This window comes from Cervus canadensis, chromosome 15 (genome assembly GCF_019320065.1).
Source record: "Cervus canadensis isolate Bull #8, Minnesota chromosome 15, ASM1932006v1, whole genome shotgun sequence".
In the NCBI taxonomy this organism is placed as follows: Eukaryota; Metazoa; Chordata; class Mammalia; order Artiodactyla; family Cervidae; genus Cervus; species Cervus canadensis.
The window spans coordinates 37,054,320-37,075,454 of NC_057400.1; the positions used below are offsets into that span (position 1 = coordinate 37,054,320).

A 21,135-nucleotide genomic window follows, 5' to 3' on the forward strand; every position below is an offset into this window, starting at 1 on the left:
GTACCATGGTGAGTTCTTGGCTACAGCCAAGATGCTGTTCTTGGCTAGGTGTTGTTCTTGGCTACAGCTGGAATGATCGGGTCAATTTCTGGGTAAGAACTTGAGGGTAGGAGTACTTAATTTAGTAAAAATATTTTCATTTCTTTGAATTGATGAGATTAGTAGGAGAGAAGGATACTTTGCGATGATGAGTATGGAACATGCTGTGACAGTACAGTGTTTTGGAGAGAGTCACATTCTATTACAGCAGATTACATTCTCACTGTCAGATTTCACTGAATGGTTGCTCCACTGGAGACATGGGCGAGGTGGCCATGGGGGAGGTACCCGGTTTGACAATTTGCCAGGACGAGTCTGAGATGTACTACTTGACAGTTTTGTTCTAGAACTGCCTTATGCAAAATTATAGCCTGTATGTGTGAATATCATGTGCCTATTTAAATTTAAATTAGTTAAAATGAGATAAAGTTTGAAATTCAGTTTCTCAGTTGCATGGACCACATTTCAAGTGCTTCATAAGCTCATGCAGCTAGTGGCTAGTGAATTAGACAGTGTAGGTACAAAACAGTTCCATCACTGCAGAAAAGTCTATGGAACAATTCTACGGAAGCTAGAGGTACTTACATAGACAATTTAGAAGCAAATACTCAATTTATTAGAGTCACTGAATCTGTATTTTTTGTTGTTATAAAGTAAAGAATGCATTGTCTTGTAAAAGAAGATCTCCAGGTATAAGAAGTCTCAAGAGGTGACTAATTTAGTGATTGAGCAAATCCTCTGTGCGAGACCCTTACTGCTTTCACTCCACCACCCTGCGGGTTGGCTTTGCCTTGCAGTTGTTCCCCATTTTGTCACAATATGGCTGCAGACATTCCTAGCAGTATTGGAAGGTCCTCTCTGCTATCTGTCCACTGCTCGTGAATCTGTTTCTAAAGAGAACTTTAATTAGAGTTTAACAGTGTGCAAGGTTTCCATTGTGGGTGAATAAGTAATAGAGAGAAACCTTTTAGTTCAGTTTGCTGCTGTCTTTTCTACAAGAAGTTAGAATTCATGTTTCACGTGTTTAGCTATGCTGTTCCCTGTGGGCCTAGATTATAACCACAGCCCTGACTGGTCACTACTTAATTTAGATGGTAGAGAGGTAAAAAGTGCTTTATTCTTCATCAACTCCCCCCACCCCCTGCAAAATGGCATTTTGAATAATCCATACAAGTCATTAAATCTCAAGGTTGGGAGAAAACTGATAGACGATAGATCCCCTGGTCCAACCACGCTCTAACGTAACAATATAACAATGCTGTAGGCCATAAAACCTGATTCCTACTTTAAATGTGATCTAAAATTTGATTATCCTAAATGTATCTTTTTAAGTAAATTTTATCTCAGTATTCATCTGATATAATTCTCAGACTAAAAAACTGCATGGTAAGATATCAAGCAAAATAAATTAAGGTTCTTGACATGTTATAAAGTCTTCCTGATAATGTTTTCTTTTCCTTTTTTTGAGTATCAATTTCAAAAATAAGGATTAAAAATCATATCAGTATATATTGTGCTTCATTTAGTTTTCCTCCCTGAATGAAAAACTCAAATGTTTTAGGTTGGTCTTTTTGTTTCAGATAGTACAGATTCATAGATGCATTTTTCTGCCTGTTATACCAGAAAAGGTAAAGCATTTGCCACAAGGATTATTTACATGTGCTTTAAATTTACTTTAGAAAGTTTAGTTTTCCACCAAATAATTTTAAGATCAGTCAGAAGGCTGTGAGAATTGAAACCAAATTCCTGATCAGTGTGGCTGCCTAAGGAATTTCAGAGACACACTTTGAGACTTTGCAGTGACCACAATGACGTTCTAAGTGGTTGGCTAAGTTTTATTTTTGACTCAGAGGGCAGTTTGAACCCTAATGGAAAATAGTGGTAATTTCCTAGTTAAGCTTTTTGTAAAGATTAAAATATTGCATGGTTTGTGTTGAGGTTTTACAAGACTTGTGGAATTGTGTAGAGTGAGAATTAACCCCCATTCCATGGAAACCATTAGGATTAAACCTGTTGAAGAAGATGCCCCCTTAGGGGGGCAAATCTAGGGATGGTATGCCAGCATCAAGATGCCCTCATGGGCATCCAGTTAACAAGACCGGAAGCCTTAGGTTTTCCTCACTAGCTTATGAGTTTTATTTTCCCTTTGTTTAGATTCAGTGTTGGAATATGGGTTTGATTAAACACCCCTGTAGAGATGTATGGGTACCTCTTCTTTCAGACTGTAGTCATATTAAGAGTGTGGCCCTTAACGAGCTATGCCAAAATATGTCAGATTACCTTAGCCTTAGATGAAGTTATCTTTACCAGACATCTATCTTTCATTTGAGATCAAGATGGAGAGATTGTCTGTCATCCAGTATAACTTTTTAGGGTCTTTTCCCTGTACTTGGTTATGGGCTCTTTTTTCAGACTGGTCTAATAATTAGTCATTTCAAAGAGCCTTTGTGCTTCCTTACACAAGAATTTGCTGGATGTATATTTAAATATTTTTCAAAGTCTACTTTGTCTAAATATATAGAAGGTTCACTATATAAGAACACACAATTGAGATGTGAATGGGATCTGAAATCCAGATTGCCCTCTTCTCCTAATAAGTATTTTTGTCTTTTCTGGGAAGAGATAACAAGATACATTCTTGGAGGAGATATGACAACTCATGTCTTCTGGTTTGTTCAGTTTGTTTTTGTTTCTGTTTTACTGTTGTTGTTCTTTGTAACTACTGCAGATTGTCCCAGCTGAGGGCAGCTAACATTTATTTTGTTTTCTCTTTGAGAACCTGTATCAGTGATTTTTCCAGTTCTTAGCTTTTTTTTCACCTCCCTTACCATTTTTCTGGCTGCTCTGCACAGCATGCAGGATCTTAGTTCCCCTACCACAGAGGTCAAACCTGTGCCCCTTGCAATGGAAACACGGACCTAACCCCTGGACCTAACCAAGGTCCTAACCACTGGACTGCCGGGGACGTCACCGTCCCCATTGTAACTTACCACTCATTTAGCTCTTATATCTAAGGGCTTTTCCTCCCTTTTAAAGTACATGTTATGTGTTCCTTTTACTGAACTATTTTCTGCTTATTAATTATTTCATGGTCTTGTTGAGATGTCTTTGAGTCATCCTCTTAACTCTTGGCATTGATCCTTCCCAGTGAGAAGAGGGGATGTCCTGGCTGCGTGGAGTGGTATTCGCCCCCTTGTGACAGATCCCAAGTCTGCAGACACGAAGTCCATCTCCCGAAACCATGTCGTGGACATCAGCGAGAGTGGCCTTATCACTATAGCAGGTACAGGATGCTACCTTGTCGTTGAATGTGCTTTAGATAGCAACTTGAGTTAAATTCTCATATCAAAATCTCTTTTAATGCTAATGAACAGAAGGTTTTTTTTTTTTTTTTTTTAAATGATTCTGAGTAAATCTTACCCATGGCTTCGCCACATTTGTTATAAACAACAGGTGAATTTTCTTACTAGTAAGTTGAGAAATGGTTAACTGTAAGAAAAATGGGTAGTAACCTGACGAATGACTTATCAATGTATTTATAGGTGGAAAGTGGACAACCTATCGATCTATGGCAGAAGATACCATAAATGCCGCAGTCAAGGCACACAATTTGAAAGCAGGACCAAGTAGAACAGTTGGGCTTTTCCTTCAAGGGGGCAAAGACTGGAGCCCCACACTCTACATCAGGCTCGTCCAGGACTATGGACTTGAAAGTGAGGTGGGTGTGCATTGCCACATCTTCTTACTCTTGACTTAATCTCACTGTTGGCAGTAACAGGATCGGCAACCATGGGGCCTCCATGACTTTGAATTTCCTATTGCTCAGTTTGTTTCTGACAGTGTACTGTGGGAGTGAACTAATGGAAAAAAATATTTTGCTTTAGTTGCCTAAAAAGCAATGCATGTTTTGGTTTCTGTTTTAGAATCTAGGGTTTGTTTGGCTTCTTCCTAGCAGACAGGACCTCCCAAATTCTTTCTCTCTTGAGCATAAGGAAGGCTGTTCTTCGGAAGTGATATCAGGAGCACAATGAAGCTGAAGCTTCATCAGTCACTGGTACAGTGATACATGTGTAGTAGACTTTGTGCTGGCCTAAGCATTCGGAGCCCATGTGGTTTCCTCCCACGAAATCAAAATCAAATGCTCTCCTAGGATTATTAGTTACAGGCTGTTAAAAAAAAAAAAAAAAGAAAACCTGACAAGATAAGCAGGTACATGTTTTTGCTTTGTATCCAGAAGCCATTGATACTTCAGAGGATCTGCCTGATGCAGTTTCATTTCCTTAGGTGGCCCAGCATCTTGCCGCCACCTATGGTGATAAGGCTTTTGAGGTGGCCAAGATGGCAAGTGTGACGGGAAAACGGTGGCCCATTGTTGGAGTGCGTCTTGTGTCGGAATTTCCATACATTGAAGCAGAGGTATGTAAGTGGCCCTGTGGAAGTTTCCCATCTGCCCTGGGATACTTTTCATCTGTTCACTCTTCGTCCTCTTTAGAAGTTATACATAGCTAAGTTTTAATGCAGAAATATCAGCTATAACCTGGAGCAAAATGTCTGCCCAGCACAGTTCCTTTCACTTACATGATTTTAATTTCATCTCTGAAGTGATATTGATAGTGATAACAATAATCATAGAAAATATGGGTTTCTTTCTCCTCCACAGAGCTATCCCAAGTCTTATTGACTCAGTTGTTTGCCCCTTTTGAGAGTTTGTAGCTCCTCAAGTTTGTACCACTTATGTTCTGCCTGATGACATTTTGTTTTTGACATGGACCATTTTTCAAGTCTTTGTTGAATTTGTCACAGTGTTGCTTCTGTTTTATGTTTTGGTTTTTTGGCCACGAGGCATTTGGTATCTTAACTCCCTGACCAGGGATCAAACCCACACCCTCTGCATTGGAAGGCAGAGTCTTAACTGGTGGACTGCCAGGAAAGTCCCTGATGATATGTCTTGACTTGACATGTATAATTCACTACATCTTAAACATGGGTGTCCAATAAGCATTTTGTTGTTGATTGAATGCAAGACTTCTGTCATCTGATTACTCTGAGACATAAAACTGTGGACAGCCTTCAGAGATGAGACTGTAACTTTTTAATTTTAACTTTAAACTTCTTCTTTGCCTATTCAGCTGTGTGTATTAACATCCTTGTCATAAACAAAAGAAGTGATTACTGTGGATGGTAACTGAGAAGTGATGCAGTTTACATGTTTGGGCCAATTTCTGTTCAAGGAGAAGACATTAACTCTTACCCAAATTGTTCCAATTTCCAAGTCTCCTTTGGCAGGCAGAAAAATGGGGAACTTGTGTGATATCACTATTTGCTTCATGCCTGCTAGAGGGAACCAGAGTATGTAAAGAAAAATGTCACTGTACCTAAGCATGGATTTAGGTGAAGCTTTATTTCTCTCCTTTTAAAAAACACGTAAATTAATCATTTTACTTTAATTCAAACCCAGGTGAAATACGGGATTAAGGAGTACGCTTGTACCGCCGTGGATATGATTTCGCGTCGTACTCGCCTGGCCTTCCTAAATGTGCAGGCGGCAGAGGAGGCCCTCCCCAGGATTGTTGAATTGATGGGCCGAGAACTGAATTGGGATGATTCTAAAAAAGAGGTATTATATAGAAGTCTCTAAAACCACATTTTCCATTACAGACATGGAATGTCTTAATCTGTTAGTAGAGGCTAACAGTTGTTTCCTCTTGTTTTAATTGGGGGGCAGTGGCTTTACACTGTCGTGTTAGTTGCTGCCATACAACTAAGTGAATCAGCTCCGTGAATACATATGTCCCCTCCGTCCTGGGTCTGCTCCCCAGCCCCCACCCCGTCCCACCCTTCCAGGTCATCACAGAGCACGGGGCTGCGCCCGTGATGTACATAGAGCAGGTTCCTGCTGGCTATCTGTTTTACACACGGTGGTGCATGTATGTCAGACCGAATCTTCCAGTTTACCCTCCCCCTTACCCCTCTGCCCTCTGCCATGGCCGCATATCTGTTCTCTACATCTGTGTCTCTTTTCCTGCCCTGCAAAGAGGTTCAGAGATTAGCATAGTTTTCGGTGGTGACTTTATAATTCCTGCCAATTTCTGTGTGTGTTTAATACTACTAGGCCTTAGGAAACTGGAAAGATATTCTTGTAACAAATATGTCATCATAACAAATTCTGGTAACAAATATCCTTGTAACCAAATATTCTTCTTGGTTGTTTTTGGAAAATCCCATATAGAAAAATGTTCTAAAATTTGTGGTCCTAATTCCTGAAAAAGTAAGATAATAATGATTGTGGGTAGAACCTTTTCTGGTTTTCATTGAAAACATTCTTAGAATGTATTCTTCAGTGAAATTCACACTCCTGCAAGTTTGCCTTTGGTAGGAAATCGTGGTTTTATGGCCTGACCACAAATGCTTATTGATTTGTGTCATTTGAAACTTTATATCCAAATTTAAAAAAAGAAAACCATTGATGTTCAGATGTCCACATATACAGCCCAGGGCCTCTTCTAATAAACAGATCATCATGATTTTTAATTAAACCAAAGTTTCAGGCAGAGGCATTTTCTTGTATTTATTCAGAAACTGTTCCCTGTGTTCGTTGGTTTAGTTCCTTTCCCCTGGTCTTTCTTGCACCCATTCCATTTAGGCTCCTTCACAGCCACTTTGCTGTCAGTGGCTCTGGTCACACTTTCCAGTCGCCTCCACGTTGCTCTATGTTATTGGCTTTCCTCATCCTTTTAGTCAGCCAGCTAGTGGCCTTCCTAGAGTTGATTCCTCCCTCTTTCCTAAACACCACCTGTCTTAGTCTCTTCAGGCTGCTCTGACAGGATACCACAGACTGAACGGCTTACACAACATAAATGTATTCCTCATAGTTCTGGAGACTGGAAATCTGAGATCAGGGTGCCAGGGTGAGATGGTTGGGTTCTGGTGAGAGCCTTCCTCCTGGCTTTCAGACAGCTGCTTTCTGGAGGAGATGCAGGTATGGGGCACTGTCTGGTCTGTTCTATTGAGTGTGCTAATCCCAACAAGATTTATCTAAAATTAGTTACCTCCCCAAAGTCCCATCTCCAAATCCTGTCATATTGGAGGTTAGGCTGTCAGGATATGAATTTGGGAGGATACAATTCAGCCCATGTAGTATATCCCAGGTGGCGCTAGCGGTAAAGAATCCTCCTGCCGATGTAGGCGATGCAAGAGACCCAGGTTTGATCACTGGGTCGGAAAGATCCCCTGGAGAAGGAAATGCAACCCACTCCAGTATTCTTACCTGGAGAATTCCATGGACAGAGGAGCCTGGTGGGCTACAGTCCATGGGGTTGCAAAGAGTCGGACACGACTGAGCGACTAACAGTCTGTTAGAATCAGTCTTCAGGGGTGAAGATATAGCCCTACATTTAAAATATTCTCCATCAGTCATTTTCATGCCACATGTGTGGTAAAATCACTGAAAAGAACTTCTTAACCCTGGTCACAGTGCTGTCAGGCATAGCCTTTACCCTCATTTTGCAGATGAGAAAACAGACGCAGGGAGTAAGTCCCAGTGAGAGTTCATACAACTAGTAGATTGTGGAACTGGGATTGAAGCCAGGGGTCCAGATCCCGGAGCACACCCTTTTCCCACCCCGCCCTGTTGCCTCTGCATTGGCGGGACTGGTTTATATAGCTCTTCTGGTTTTGAGTTTGGGTTTGGCCAGTTTTGAAGCTATATAGTGAGGCAACACTAGAGTGAAACTTACTCCTGTGCTACTGCCACTCATTTCTACCATGCAGAAGGACTGGGGATAATGGGTTCCTGTAAAAATTATGGTTGGAGTGATTTGACTATGCAGGAAGGTGCTTTGTGCTAGGAATGCAGGCCATAGGAGGTAGGAAAAAGGCAGAAAACTCTGTGAACTGGCTATGTTCAGCTCTCCCGAGGAAACTAGATTTACATGGGTTTAGGTTTTATGAGCAGATTTATGTACTCAGAAATATTCTCCCAGTCCCCTAAACAAACAAAATAACAGAAATAAGAGACCTAAGGTTATTACTCAGTATCTGAGACAGAGGAGTATTCATGAGAACAGTAGATAGTCTAGAGAGAACAAAGGAAAGGGGAAAAAGAATTAAAGGTTACTGGACTTCTAAGAAAAGGTTAAAAGCACTGGGATTATTTAACCTGCAAAAGTGAAAGAGAAGCAGGGTGATAAATAACTCTCTGTAGATGAATTGTGGTTGTTTTTACCAGTCAGTACTTACTGAGTGACTTGTATCCTGAGCATTATACTAAGTATTTTAGGGGAATAATAAATAGCTCATAGTTTCAAGGATCTTCAAATTTAATCGAGTGTTTACAACATATATATATATATATATATACACCTCAGAAATGTGTGTGTATTTTCCAAAATTTATAGAATGATTTGGAGAACTATTATTTAAGACCAAAGGCAGTCAACTTAGAAGAACTGATTAAGGAGGAAGGCATTATCTAGGGGAGTCGGGGATTGATAGAGGAGTTGGTGAAGATATTTAGGAATGCAACACTGCCAAATTGTGTTTTACACAATTAAATATATATGTTAATATGTGTGTGTGCGTGCTTAGTCGTGTCTGACTCTGTGACCCCTTGGACTATAGTCTGACAGGCTCCTCTGTCTATGGGATTCTTCAGGCAAGAACACTGGAATGGGTTGCCATTTCCTCCTCCAGGGGATCTGCCAGACCCAGGGATCAAACTCTCATCTCCTGTGGCTCCTGCTTTGGCAGGCAGATTCTTTGCCACTTGAGCTACCTGGGAAGCTCTATGTAAAAAAAATACATAATTATAAATAAGTAATCAGTGTCTAAATTAATAACAGTGAAAAGATGACTATATGGTCAAAAGAGTTTGGGAAGTTCTGAGTTAAACAAATGAAATCATTTTCTTTAGTGCAGATAATTTGGTGCCTTTAAAGTGCTTATGTACATTGTCAGTCTCCCAAAGGCAGCTTATTTGGGGACAGATCCAACTCTCACATGTTGGAAGGGCTGGTGGAAAGGGAAACGAGTATTACTTTAGGATGTATTTTGGGAAATGCTGCAGTAATACTTGGTAATGTAGACTTTATAACCTGTAGACAAAACATACATTTCATTGAGAGACTTTAAAAAGACCACTTAAGGAGATTTGAGGGGATCTCCCAAAGGGAAATTATTTCAAAATTGATTCCAACAAAAAGAATAAAGAGGAAGCAAGTGAAGAAATGGAATGACCATGGACAGAGCAAACTGATAAGCAAGAAATATTAAACAGAGGGAAGAGAGGTACTCAACAGCGGAAGAGTACCCAGGACTAATAAGAATGTATATGAATAGTGTCAGGAACTGGCAAAAATCCTAAAAACATTAAAAATAGCTTTTAAAACTGGAAAAGAGTACAAGGAAAGTCTAACCTAGATCCTTGCTCAAAGGTAGCTAGCACCAGATTTTTGATTGCCAGAGAAGGGAGGGGACCTTTCAACTCATAGTTTAATACCAATCTGTTTTTTCTTTTTCTCCTTTTTGTCAAGGAGAATGATTTTCATTGTGAGAAAAGCAAAATAAATACTGATAAGAGGAAATAGGCATTTAAATAGGAGACTGCTCTAAATGCGTTTTTATGCCAACTCAGAAATTTTATATACCTCAGGGTGCTCAGAGAATTTGCAGATGGGGTTTATTTAACTACTGTCGAGGTTTAAAATATTATGGCAAATAGAAACAGATTCAGAAGACAGAAGGTGGGCAAATGTAGTACCACATTCTTAAGTTGGCTGCTTGGGCCTTGAGTAACTAACAAAAGTGGAGAAATAAAGTTTATAACCTGTAAGCCAGTGGTCTTGGGATTGGTCTTGGGCTTTTTTGTAGGTTATGGCATTTAAGTTTGTTTTATCAGTCTTTAGCAAGAAGTAGTGATCTCTGGAAGGTAATACTTAATTACTTAGAAAAAATCACTTCAGACATATCTTTTCAGGAAAAGCACATGATTGTTAGATTGAGGAAATGTTATAGACATAATATATTTGGATTCCGTAAAGCATTTTATGACGCCCCCTGTGATGTCTTTTAAAAATGGTGGATTTGTAACTAGGCAAATGATCATCTTTGGTGTACTCATAAGAAACTGGAGGAAGAGTGAATGCTTGATGATAGATTGAAGCAATGGGTGAAATTGCAATTACATTAGGAATAATTTAATAGAGACAAATGGCAGACATTGTATTAGGTAGAAAAACAAAGCCATCCATTCATAATAGATTTGACAAGACTTAACAGTAGCATCGGAGAAGGCAATAGCACCCCACTCCAGTACTCTTGCCTGGAAAATCCCATGGATGGAGGAGTCTGGTAGGCTGCAGTCCATGAGGTCGTTAAGAGTCAGACACGACTGAGCGACTTCACTTTCACTTTTCACTTTCATGCGTTGGAGAAAGAAATGGTAACCCACTCCAATATTCTTGCCTGGAGAATCCCAGGGACGGGGGAGCCTGGTGGGCTGCCGTCTGTGGGGTCGCACAGAGTCGGACACGACTGAAGTGACTTAGCAGCAGCAGCAACAGTAGCATATGCAAAAAAGAAATATATTTTTTGTTAACTGTAAATGCATAGCAGGTGACAGTGGATCATGGCTGCCCCCAAGTGCAGTTACAATCTTAAGTTTCCTAAAGAAATCATATATCTAGACTAATGATGCTGATAGTTACTTCTTTCTAGGTACTTGCCAGATCTCTGTTGGAGTATTGTGTTGTGTTCTGACCATTTTATTACATAACAGGCTAGCTGTGGTTTGGGAGGAATTATCCAGCATGGTGAAGGGATTTAAAATCATGTGTTATGCAGGAGAGTAGTTCTAGATTTAAAGAAAATTCTTAAGAAGGAAAGCTCTATTGGGTTGGTCAAAAAGCTTGTTTAGGTTTTACCATAACATCTTAGGAAAAACCAGAACAAACTTTTTTGCAAACTCACTATTTGTTGTGCTGTGATACAGGAAAAAAATCTTTTGACTTAAAAAAAATTACTGTCAGAAAGTTTCACTAATTCCAAACAAATTGGTAGAATTGCAGTGTTCACAACAATAGGTAGTATCGGTTGAGGCTGGGATCACTGAAAACAAGAAAAGTAACTATTCAATAGACTAGCGTGTTTTGTTTTTTCTCAAAGCTCTGTCATTTCCATCCAACTAGGGAGTTGGTGATGGACAGTGAGGCCTGGCATGCTGCGGTTCATGGGGTCGCAAAGAGTTGGACACGACTGAGTGACTGAACTGAACTGAAACAGCATCCTAGTGACAAAATGTTAGAATTGGTTAACCCGTGATGTCTGTCTTGATACAGCATGCTGCATTACAATAGTTATTTACTTTTTAATTGCTCTTTGGTCACCAAACCACAAAGATTTGGTCCTGTAGATTTTGCTAGTCAATACTGTGGAGAAATATTCAGCAATAAAAACAAACAATATTAAAGCATGCAACAACATGAATGACTCTCAGAATTGTTATGCTATATGAAAGTAGTCAAAACACTGAAGAGTACATACTATATGGACCCTTTAAAATGAAACTCTAGAAAAGACAAAACTCTGGTGACAAAATCAGATCAGTGGTTGCCTAGGGGTAGAGGTCAAGGGAAGGAATTAATTGGAATAGGAATGAGGAAGCTTTTTTGGGGATAAAAATGCTCTTTATCTTGATTGTGGCAGTGTATACATTAGACTGTGTACCTAAAGTTGGTGAATTTTATTGAATAAAGTTATACTTCACTAAAACTAGAGGAAATAAAAAATTGTCCTTGCCAGAAAAATGAGGATGCACTTTCTCTTTAGAAAACCACGTGGAAAAAAAGGAGGAAAAAATCAATAATTCTTTCCATAAATCTTTAAACTTTGTGTGTGTCTGTGTTTTAGGAAGAACTTGAAACAGCCCGGAAGTTTCTGTATTATGAAATGGGCTATAAATCTCGATCAGAACAGTTAACAGATCGCTCTGAAATTAGCCTGCTGCCTTCAGACATTGACAGGTACTTCTAATAAGTTTCTATCTCTCTCTCTCTTTTTGTCTTCACTTACCTAAGTATATTTTTCCATTATTTAACATTGTGTTCCAGGTACAAGAAGAGATTTCATAAATTTGATGCAGACCAGAAAGGCTTTATTACCATTGTTGATGTTCAGCGTGTATTAGAGGTATTTTTTATGGTTCAGTATCTTTGATAGCAGAGGAATGTAAAGATTATCCCAGATAATTTTTTTCTCATCTAGTGCTATCTATAAGTAATATTTCTCTCTGAGTTTTTGAAAGGCTAGTAATGTTAATAAAAAGATATACATAATTTTTAACAAAACTTCATTATTTTGTGCTTTCCTTTTATTTAGAGTATCAATGTCCAAATGGATGAAAATACGCTACATGAAATTCTGAATGAAGTAGATTTGAATAAAAATGGACAGGTTGAACTCAATGAATTTTTGCAGGTGAGTTGTGGTGAAAGAAAACAAGTGTGTTTTCTTTTTATCTATTGGTCATCAATAGATACTCAGAAATGGATTTCAGAGTCGATATAGTTGTCACCTCATTCTGAAAAAGAAGAAAGCTTGAAGCCAGCGAAGGTTGATACCTCTTAAAGGATATGACTTTGCATGGTGTGTGTTCTTTAGCTTTTTATAAGATACATTATGTTGTATTGGGCAATTTAGATTAAATCTAGGTTAATGATGGCTTAAAGGGATAAATCAGAAATGTGCTTTATAAAGAAGTATGCTGAGGGAGACCACTGCTGGACACTTCTTTATTTCTAATGTACAAAGTTTATTTTTAATAGAGGAAGTTTAAAGAAATCAAAGTTGTGTTCATTCGAGAATCATATTCACTAGAGAACCCAAAATGCAATGGTTATATTCTTACATTATAACAAACCTGAAAAGCAAGAGAAAGGAAAGCTACATTCTAGAGTCAAGACCATGTAATCCAAGCATCTTTATTTCTAATTTTCCCCTTATTCAAGGTTCAGTTGTTTAATAATAACTGGAAAGAAAGTAAATTTTGTTACTTCAAAATGGATGCTACACATGAATCCTTAAAAGTTCCTTAAAAGAAGGAAACTCAACAACCTCATACATTATTTGTAACTGTCCATAGAACTCTGCTCTTATGAAGAATGTATTGGTTTCCAGACAGGCCAGGTTTTTTCTGTAGTGCTTCTTGGGCAGGTATTTCAAATGAATGCCAGGTCTTGCTTGCACCATGGCAATGATGAATGCTGAACATGAAATAAATTAATGCTGGGGATTTTGGTCAATGTCAGCCCTTTCTTCACTGTGTCAAGTTAAACAAACAAGATCAAGGCAAAGGAAATGGTAATTGTCTCTCTGGAGATGAGCAGCAGATAAGAGCATTGTTGAATCTAAATGCAGAAAATTTTCACGGGTTGTGTCCAGCATTACAAAAAAGAATGTTACTTCTTTAGCTTACTGTTTAACTAGGTGGACATTTGAAATTGAGTTTAAAATGTATGCTTGAAAATTAGAAACCATTTCATACATTTTTTGTTTAGTTTTCCTTGAGAAATTTTTTTGTCTGTCTCAGGATTTTAGAAAACTTTTCTTCAAATATTTAATGCTTCATTTCATACAGGTTGTAAATAAACAACAGCATTTAGGGTTCAAAGACCTGAGGTCTTAGAAACAATAAGAGTCTAATGTTATGGATATGGATTTTGGGTGTTAAGTAATTTTCTTGAGTGCAGTAGAGCTAAACACATAGAAAATAATTTAAACCACCTGCAAGTTTTCTTGTAGTCTTTTTAATAATTATTTCTTGTCCAATTCTAAATGAAAGAGACTATTCATGCTTTACTAAGTGCATACATAGTATAATTTTCAACTTAAAAAATGCTGATTATATTTCCTATGAAATATATTCACACCCAAATATTATTTTTTCTTGTAATATGGTTTTAAGATATATGTAATGTTTGAAGAAAACTTTGATTTTTTAAAAGTTGATACATCACACAACCTTTATGGATAAAGGAAAAAAACACTCCAGCTCTCTCAGTTCTGTTAGTGCTGATAAACTTTGAAGGTATTCATTGAATCAGACAAAACAGTAAACAAGACCTCGCTGTCTTTAGATGTCAGCATTCTTGGTTATACCGTTCATAGGTGGAGAGTATCTTTTCAGGATTTTGTTTCATTTATATTAAAATAGTTTCCTTTTCTGAAGATTAAGAGCCCGTGTGTATCCCATTAGACAGTTTTGAATATAGATATTTTTAAATAATCCTCATGGAAGATCTCTGTAGATTCTGCATCATTACATGACTTTATTTTTTAGGTTTGGACTCTAATGACACTTCTGCATGTAGGAGTTCATCTCTAATAAACAATAGCTTGTGAAACAGCTTTTAATAAGGTCATGAAATTCTGATCCAGCCCCTTGGCAGATGCCTCTGACCCTTATTCAGAGTCATTTTTAAGAAATGTATCTCTTTAGGCTAGAAACTATAACCCTGCAAATATTTTGAGGATTTACATGTCTATATATACATACTCCTGATGAATGATTAAATCAGTTCTTTAAAAAATAGATAAAAAATATTGAAGAAGTGAGATCAAGAAAAGCAAATAGTTAAAACCACATCAACTTGAAAAGGAAAAAAAAAATCCCCACGCTTATAATTGCACAGTGCCTTCCAGATTAAAGGCCTTTGCCCGCTGACTGCATGTAATTTCAAGACTAATTCTGATTTTATCCACTGGATAAAAATGAATTAGCTAAAATCTGGGCTGTGGAGTGCTTTTACTTCTTAAGGTAGATCTCTGGGTCCATTTTCAAGGACTTAAATGTAAATGATTTTAAAAAGTCTTTAAGGAATTTGGATTTGGGGGACTTGAAGTTGTCAAGTACAATAACACTAAAAAAGAGTAGTTAAATATGTCATAGTTTGTCTTTGTTCAATCCCTGAGATTCCTTTTTAAGATTTTTAAATGGAATTAAAGATTCAATATTTGAGTTGCTCAAAAAAATGTATATGCGCTGAGCTCATTAAGGGGCAAAATGTGATTTATTCAATCTGCATTTTAAAGGCAGACTGATTTGCTAGATAGGTGTTCGTTTTTGCAGCCCTGGCAAAATACCTGCCCCTTTTCCGCTTTTCGAAATGTTTGAAAATTGTAGTTTCTTCTGTGAACTGTAGTACCTGCTATGGTTTTTGATGGGGGCATTTAATTATCCTCACCTGCTGCAAGGGTTACCATTAAAATGCTGTGAAGACCAGGAGTAAGCTGGTCGGCCTTTTGAATCTGTTACCTATTTTCTCTTTAAGCTGATGAGTGCTATTCAAAAAGGAAGGGTGTCTGGAAGCCGGCTCGCTATACTCATGAAAACTGCTGAAGAAAACCTCGATAGAAGAGTTCCCATCCCTGTGGACCGAAGTTGTGGAGGATTGTGAGTCTGAGCAGTGAATCCACAGCCGACAAACATCATCATGTAACAAACCAGAGGGGACTGACACCACTCCAAAACAGTAGACACGGATAGCTGCCTTGTTTTAACACTGGGAAACATTCCAAAGCTTTAGATGTCGATGTAGACCCTTTATTGGTATTTGCCATTCAGTCTAGCTTCTTAAAAGTGTATTTTGTCACCTGTTCTCATTTTCAGTGCACACTGATTTACTGTTCCGCTCTTATTTTGTGCTCTGTTAGACTGGACAGACTCCCTTTTTGTTTATTCATTTATTCTAAGTCAATTTGAGAGGCAGAATATTTTGACAAAAATTGAAACCAGAAGCTAGAAGCATTTTGTGAGATGCACAAAGCTCTGGATATTAAGCTTGTTGATAATATTTGTTCTTAAATTGAGTGGGACCTATTAATAGCATTTCTGGAGACCTCTCAGCCCTCTTCTTCCTCCAGCTTGTCTGCCTTCTTTATCCAGACTTTATATCTAGAGCATGACTGGTAAACTGGAGAGGGAAAAAAAGTTTAGATCTGGTTATAAGAGCAAGTCTCAAAGAGAAGCTCTGAAAGCTTCCAGAATCACAGGTATGAGATATAAGGATAGCATTGACATTTGCTGGGAGTTACAGTGATAGTTTCATCTCAGCAGTTCATTTTTCCCCCCAGTCACTGCTGGTTTTTCTTTGACTATTACAGTTGCCAGGAAGATCCCTGCTTTTCTTATTTTAAAACCAGCATTTAAGTGGCAAGTTGGATACAGTGGGATGGGACTAGATTTCTCAAATCTTTACAGTTGTAATAAATTTAAGGATTAAAAACCTATGTTCATATATCCACATATATAGCACAGTTTTCAATTCTCAAATCCTAGATGTTGGAGCATGTGATACCATCGAACATGGCCTATTTTGCTCAGGTTATTATATCAGTTGGAGGGAATATTTGTAAACAGATAGTAAAAGAGAATAGAAATAGCCTATTAGTTAACTTTAATTATAATTATTTGTAAAAAGGCACACAATTACAATGTTCATGGTCATTTTAATTGCTTAAAGCCTTTCTCCTTCTGTACTAAATGGAAACGTTCTCAACCAAAAAGAAAAAAAGAAAACCATCCTTGACACACACTCACACATGTCCACCATCACACACATACACAGTCACAGAAAGACGAAACAAAAAGATCAGTCTGCCCAGAATTTAGCAAATACATAATATACTGAATTTAAAGGGCCAATTTGGCATGCTTTTGTAATACTTTGGTGGCATTTTAGCCAGTCGTCTGAATATGTCTTCTTCATGCTTCCTCTTGTGAAGTTAAATACCTGCTTCTTTTGATTTTTAAGATCACATTGTGTATAAAATAGGAAATGTGACCCTTTTTTAATGTCAGGTTTTCATTGTGCAGACTTAATTTTTCAAACTGGTACATAAAACACTTTTGTGCTGTTATTTCTATATATGTCAACATTGTAGAGTATCTTTATGTCTCATTTGAGTTGGGCATGAGCCTGTCTGTGATAATATACACACTGGAGGTTAACTCACCTAAGCCCCCACCCTCACCTCAGAAACAGATAAGGTAGCACGGTAACTCATTTTGCTTTTAAAATGAAGTTTAGACTTGCCACTTCCTTAAGGAAAACCTAAAACTGAGCAAGTGAGGCTCCCAAGTATCACTGTGAACTTTTTCTTTTAAGGTGTGATTTTTTTTTTTGCACTGGTTTCTTTTCCTTTTTCTTTTTTAAAATAATAGATGCATGTGGTTTTGTAATTTTGTTTTCCTATCAAGACAGTAATTTCACTGTTTAGAGCCCAGCGACCCTTAATAGAAGAGCTGTCCTTTAAAACATCAGAGATGATGTACCACAGTATTATACATTTGTGCTCTCTCTCTTTCTCTCCATTTCTAGTTAAATCAAGATAACGATGGCTTGTATCCCCCCTGAATCCATTACAGTAGGGACTGGGCATATAACCTGAGTGGCCTGGGCAGGACTGTATTTGAAAAGAGGCCTTGTTTGTGCACGCTTTGCTTTGAGTGAAGTTCCTTTAAGGACAAAGAAAAGCACACTTTTCTTCCTTTGAGCATATCTGCCTTTGCTTAAAATCTGCTAATTCTAAAACATACGCTCCTTCACCAATCCCAGAGTCTCGTCTTGGAAATGAGCTGGTTCCAAGTCTTTACTGTGAATAAAGCACCCACGCATTTTGTATAAAGTTCTTAATTAAACCTGTACAGCTTCTTTACCTGATTTCAGAAAAGGAGAGAAGAAATGGGGGGTGGGGTGTAAGTGTGATTCAAAATCTATTCCAAGCGCAAAAGAATTTTTTAAATTTTTTGTATAAATATGGTATTAGCTGATTTTGTTGGGCTGGGTGTGGGGTATGTGGAAACTGTCTTTTGTCATCAAGTGATTTGTTTAAAGAGCCTTTAATGGGATTCAGGTGAAGGAACCCCCATCTGTGGTGGAGAGCTGCATGTTCCCTTCAGTAGCCCTTCTCACAGTCATAACAATAGGGATAATGCCAGATTATTTGTTAAGCCAGGGTTGTCTGCCTCATTGCCGTCATGCTGTTTGCAATATTCTTGCTTTCAATCAGTTTAACTTTAGGATTTCCACTACTAAATGCATACTCCCTATTCTGCTTTAGTTTCTAGCTTTGTATTGTCTTTTTCAAAGTATGTAGTTTGCTCTTTTGTACAACAACAAAATTTCATTCTTTTACTGAACATACTGTAAGAATAATCTTTGATCTTATTTCCCTTTTTTATGTATTTGTAAAGATTTTTGGCATATGAATGTAATAATATTGAAGTCAGTGACACTAATAACTTGCACTGTTTTGCATTATGTCAACCCTTTGTAGGGAGTAAAAAAGCCCTACTGTGCTTTGAAAGAATATCAAGTATATGCCCAGTTCTGGAGTCGATATACACACTGCATGTTTTCATATATGGCATTTTTATGTTTTATGTTTGGTTATTGTTCTAGATTGGACTGTTAAATACTATGTTTGAGGCTGGGTTGTCATTTTTATAACTGTCTTGGTGTTTTATCGCCATTATTTATTACTTTTGATATACAGAATGAGCTGCATGCATTTATAGAGCAGTAAGAGGATGTATTTAATGTGCCTTGTTTTTAACTGAATAAGAACTGAAAGCATGAATCAATAAAGCTGATTAAAATGGTCCGTTTACTGGCATGTTGATGTACCTTGCAGTTAGAGAAATAACTTTGATGACTTGTAGTTTAAAAAAAAGTTTGGAAATATTTTCACAAACTGTATTTTTAATTGCATTCACACATTAATATTTTTTGCTTGCAATTTTGTAATTTTATCTCAAAAGTGAATCCCTGCATAGACTGATGTAATTTTATGAGACTGCCAGATTTATTTGTATTAATTTGTTGTTGGAGCCTTTAGGGCACGACTTCTGTATTTGTGCAATCCTATTCTAAAATTACATGCATCCTATTACAACTCTGTTGAATTCTTTTTTTCCTTTTTTTTTTTTCCTTTTGTCAACCAGAGCCTTTTAGCCTGAGCATTCCCAGGCACACTGATGAATTTTATCATAACCAAAATCAATAGAAATGAATGGGAAAGATTACATAATCCATTTTGATCATCTTACATGTCAAGTTAGTGTAGGGTTGCCAAGTGTTGATAAATGCTCTGACAGAAAAAATGCTATATATTTTCATTGTCAGTAAATCAGTAAAGCTGTTATCAGTTTTAACACAAATTTTATAATGCCTATGTTATTTTATAGGTTTTAATTTACACATGTATATGGAGCATTGTCTCCATTTGTGGTTTAGAAGCACTGCCTCTTGGTTTTGCGTGCTCAAAGGCCTGTGTGTGCTTCTGAGGTTCTTTGAAATCATATAGAATAACACAGAGCACTAGTCCCCAGACAGACTTGGAACAGTGAACTGTTTGTTCAAGGCCTGGAAAAAATATCTAACAGCTCAAAACACTGTTTATTGATTTAGCTCATCACAGTTCATAGCAGTTTAAAATTTGTCAACATAAAATTTGTCAAAATACATTGCTCCTGGTTTTCAAAATGTGTAAAATTTTGGGTAATCCAAGGAAGAGAAATAGATACTCACATCAATACTTTGCAATCTTGGTCAATACCACATTATCTCTCATGGCAGATTTCACCTACATTTGACTTAGGAAGGAAGCAGACAACAGAAATTTTCAATTGTTATGGCACCTTTACAACTAGAGAAGTTCTGTATCAAGGGTTGGAGTCAATGGGCCTTCTATGCCTGTACCTTGTATTTTAGGCCTATAATTAGCTACCCTGAGTGTGAAACACATGCACAGAAGAAGAGATACGCCAGCCACAATGACACCACAGATAGTTCTGCAGGTCCTGTGGACCCTTGGCAAAAATCAATAAATACCTTTGCACGTTGTTAGATACTTGATCCAGAACAGTAAGGTTTATTTGACCTAAACAGAATACCACTTTTGCAAAATGATTGAGGCTGTCTTCATCCTCCGCCTGCGGCATCAAATTGCATTGCTTAACAAACCCTCCCATCCGTTCCCTGTCATTCCAGGTATTCACACGGGGGTTGCTTGAATCCATGTAGATTTAGGTGTGTATCCTGTAATCACAGATAATAGTTCATGTTTCAGCGGAAGAGACGGGAGGATTGAGTCTCACTTGGGTAGTAGAACGTGGCACGTGGTGTCGCCGGTTCCACCCACTCTGAGTCTGCCGAGCCCCCTGTGTTGGTTCCTCAGCGGGACTTCTCTCATCCTCAGGAGCTCCTGTAGAGCCAGGGTTCACTCCTTCAGTGGCTGCTTGCTGGAATTCCTACAGTGTGGCGTTTCAAGGAGTTGGGAAATGTAGAAGTTGTTTTGTTTTGTTCTTTTGGCCCTAGTGCCTATTGAAAAAACAGGTAAAGGAGAATCTTGAATTGGAGGCTGCTTTTTCATGCTCATAGGATTTCTTTATCCAACCTCATACTATAAAACTGGCTCTAACTTTTATTGTGTGTGAGATTTCTTTAAAAAATCCAACTTAGGCATATATGGTTTTGCTTTAAAAGCTACCTTCCTCTGTTTGTCTAAGCGATGTCAATGTAATGAGCTCGATCAACAGATCACTTTCCTTTAACCTGACCTTCATGCCCTCTTTAAAGCATCCAGTTTTCTCTCCTTTCCCTCCTTTTTTCAAAGGTCTTAGAGTAAATAGCTGCTGCTTCTCCCTTTTAATTCGTTGCTTGTTAGGTTTTTCTCTTCTTTGCTTAAAATTAATTTTTTTTGTTTTTCATCCCATCATTAATTGATTTACAATTCATTTTTATGCATACAGAGTTTCTCCTATCCAAGTTAAGAAGCTGTAAATCTTAGATCCATTGAAATGACAGCGAGAAATATTTCATTTTACCCCATGAATCATTTGCCATCCTTATTGCAGAAAAATGGCTAAATTATGGTGTACCATGTTTTCATAAATTACCTTGCCCACCCCCCAACCCCCCCATCCCCTGCCCCAGCTCCAGCCCCAGTTCATTTCATTATTTGTTTGGAAAGACTGTGAGAGTCAGAATCTAGACACTTGTGGTAAACAATTCTGATTTTATAGCAGGCTAATCAAAATTT

The 21,135-nt window shown here is 37.9% G+C and overlaps 1 protein-coding gene across 5 annotated transcripts in view; it reads left to right on the forward strand.

Moving 5' to 3' along the window:
• Positions 1 to 18,696, forward strand: part of GPD2 (glycerol-3-phosphate dehydrogenase 2) — a 226,390-nt gene extending 207,694 nt beyond the window's left edge. For 4 of the 5 annotated variants that reach the window (XM_043488118.1, XM_043488117.1, XM_043488116.1 and 1 more), the window contains 8 exons: positions 3,188 to 3,322; positions 3,582 to 3,757; positions 4,324 to 4,455; positions 5,498 to 5,656; positions 11,944 to 12,056; positions 12,144 to 12,222; positions 12,412 to 12,510; positions 15,363 to 18,696. In XM_043488118.1, coding sequence (XP_043344053.1) covers positions 3,188 to 3,322; positions 3,582 to 3,757; positions 4,324 to 4,455; positions 5,498 to 5,656; positions 11,944 to 12,056; positions 12,144 to 12,222; positions 12,412 to 12,510; positions 15,363 to 15,488 — 1,019 coding nt within the window. In that variant the 3' untranslated portion in view covers positions 15,489 to 18,696. The remainder of the gene's footprint in view (positions 1 to 3,187; positions 3,323 to 3,581; positions 3,758 to 4,323; positions 4,456 to 5,497; positions 5,657 to 11,943; positions 12,057 to 12,143; positions 12,223 to 12,411; positions 12,511 to 15,362) is intronic. The other variant, XM_043488119.1, reaches the window with a different exon arrangement.
• The last annotated feature ends 2,439 nt before the right edge of the window (positions 18,697 to 21,135 follow it).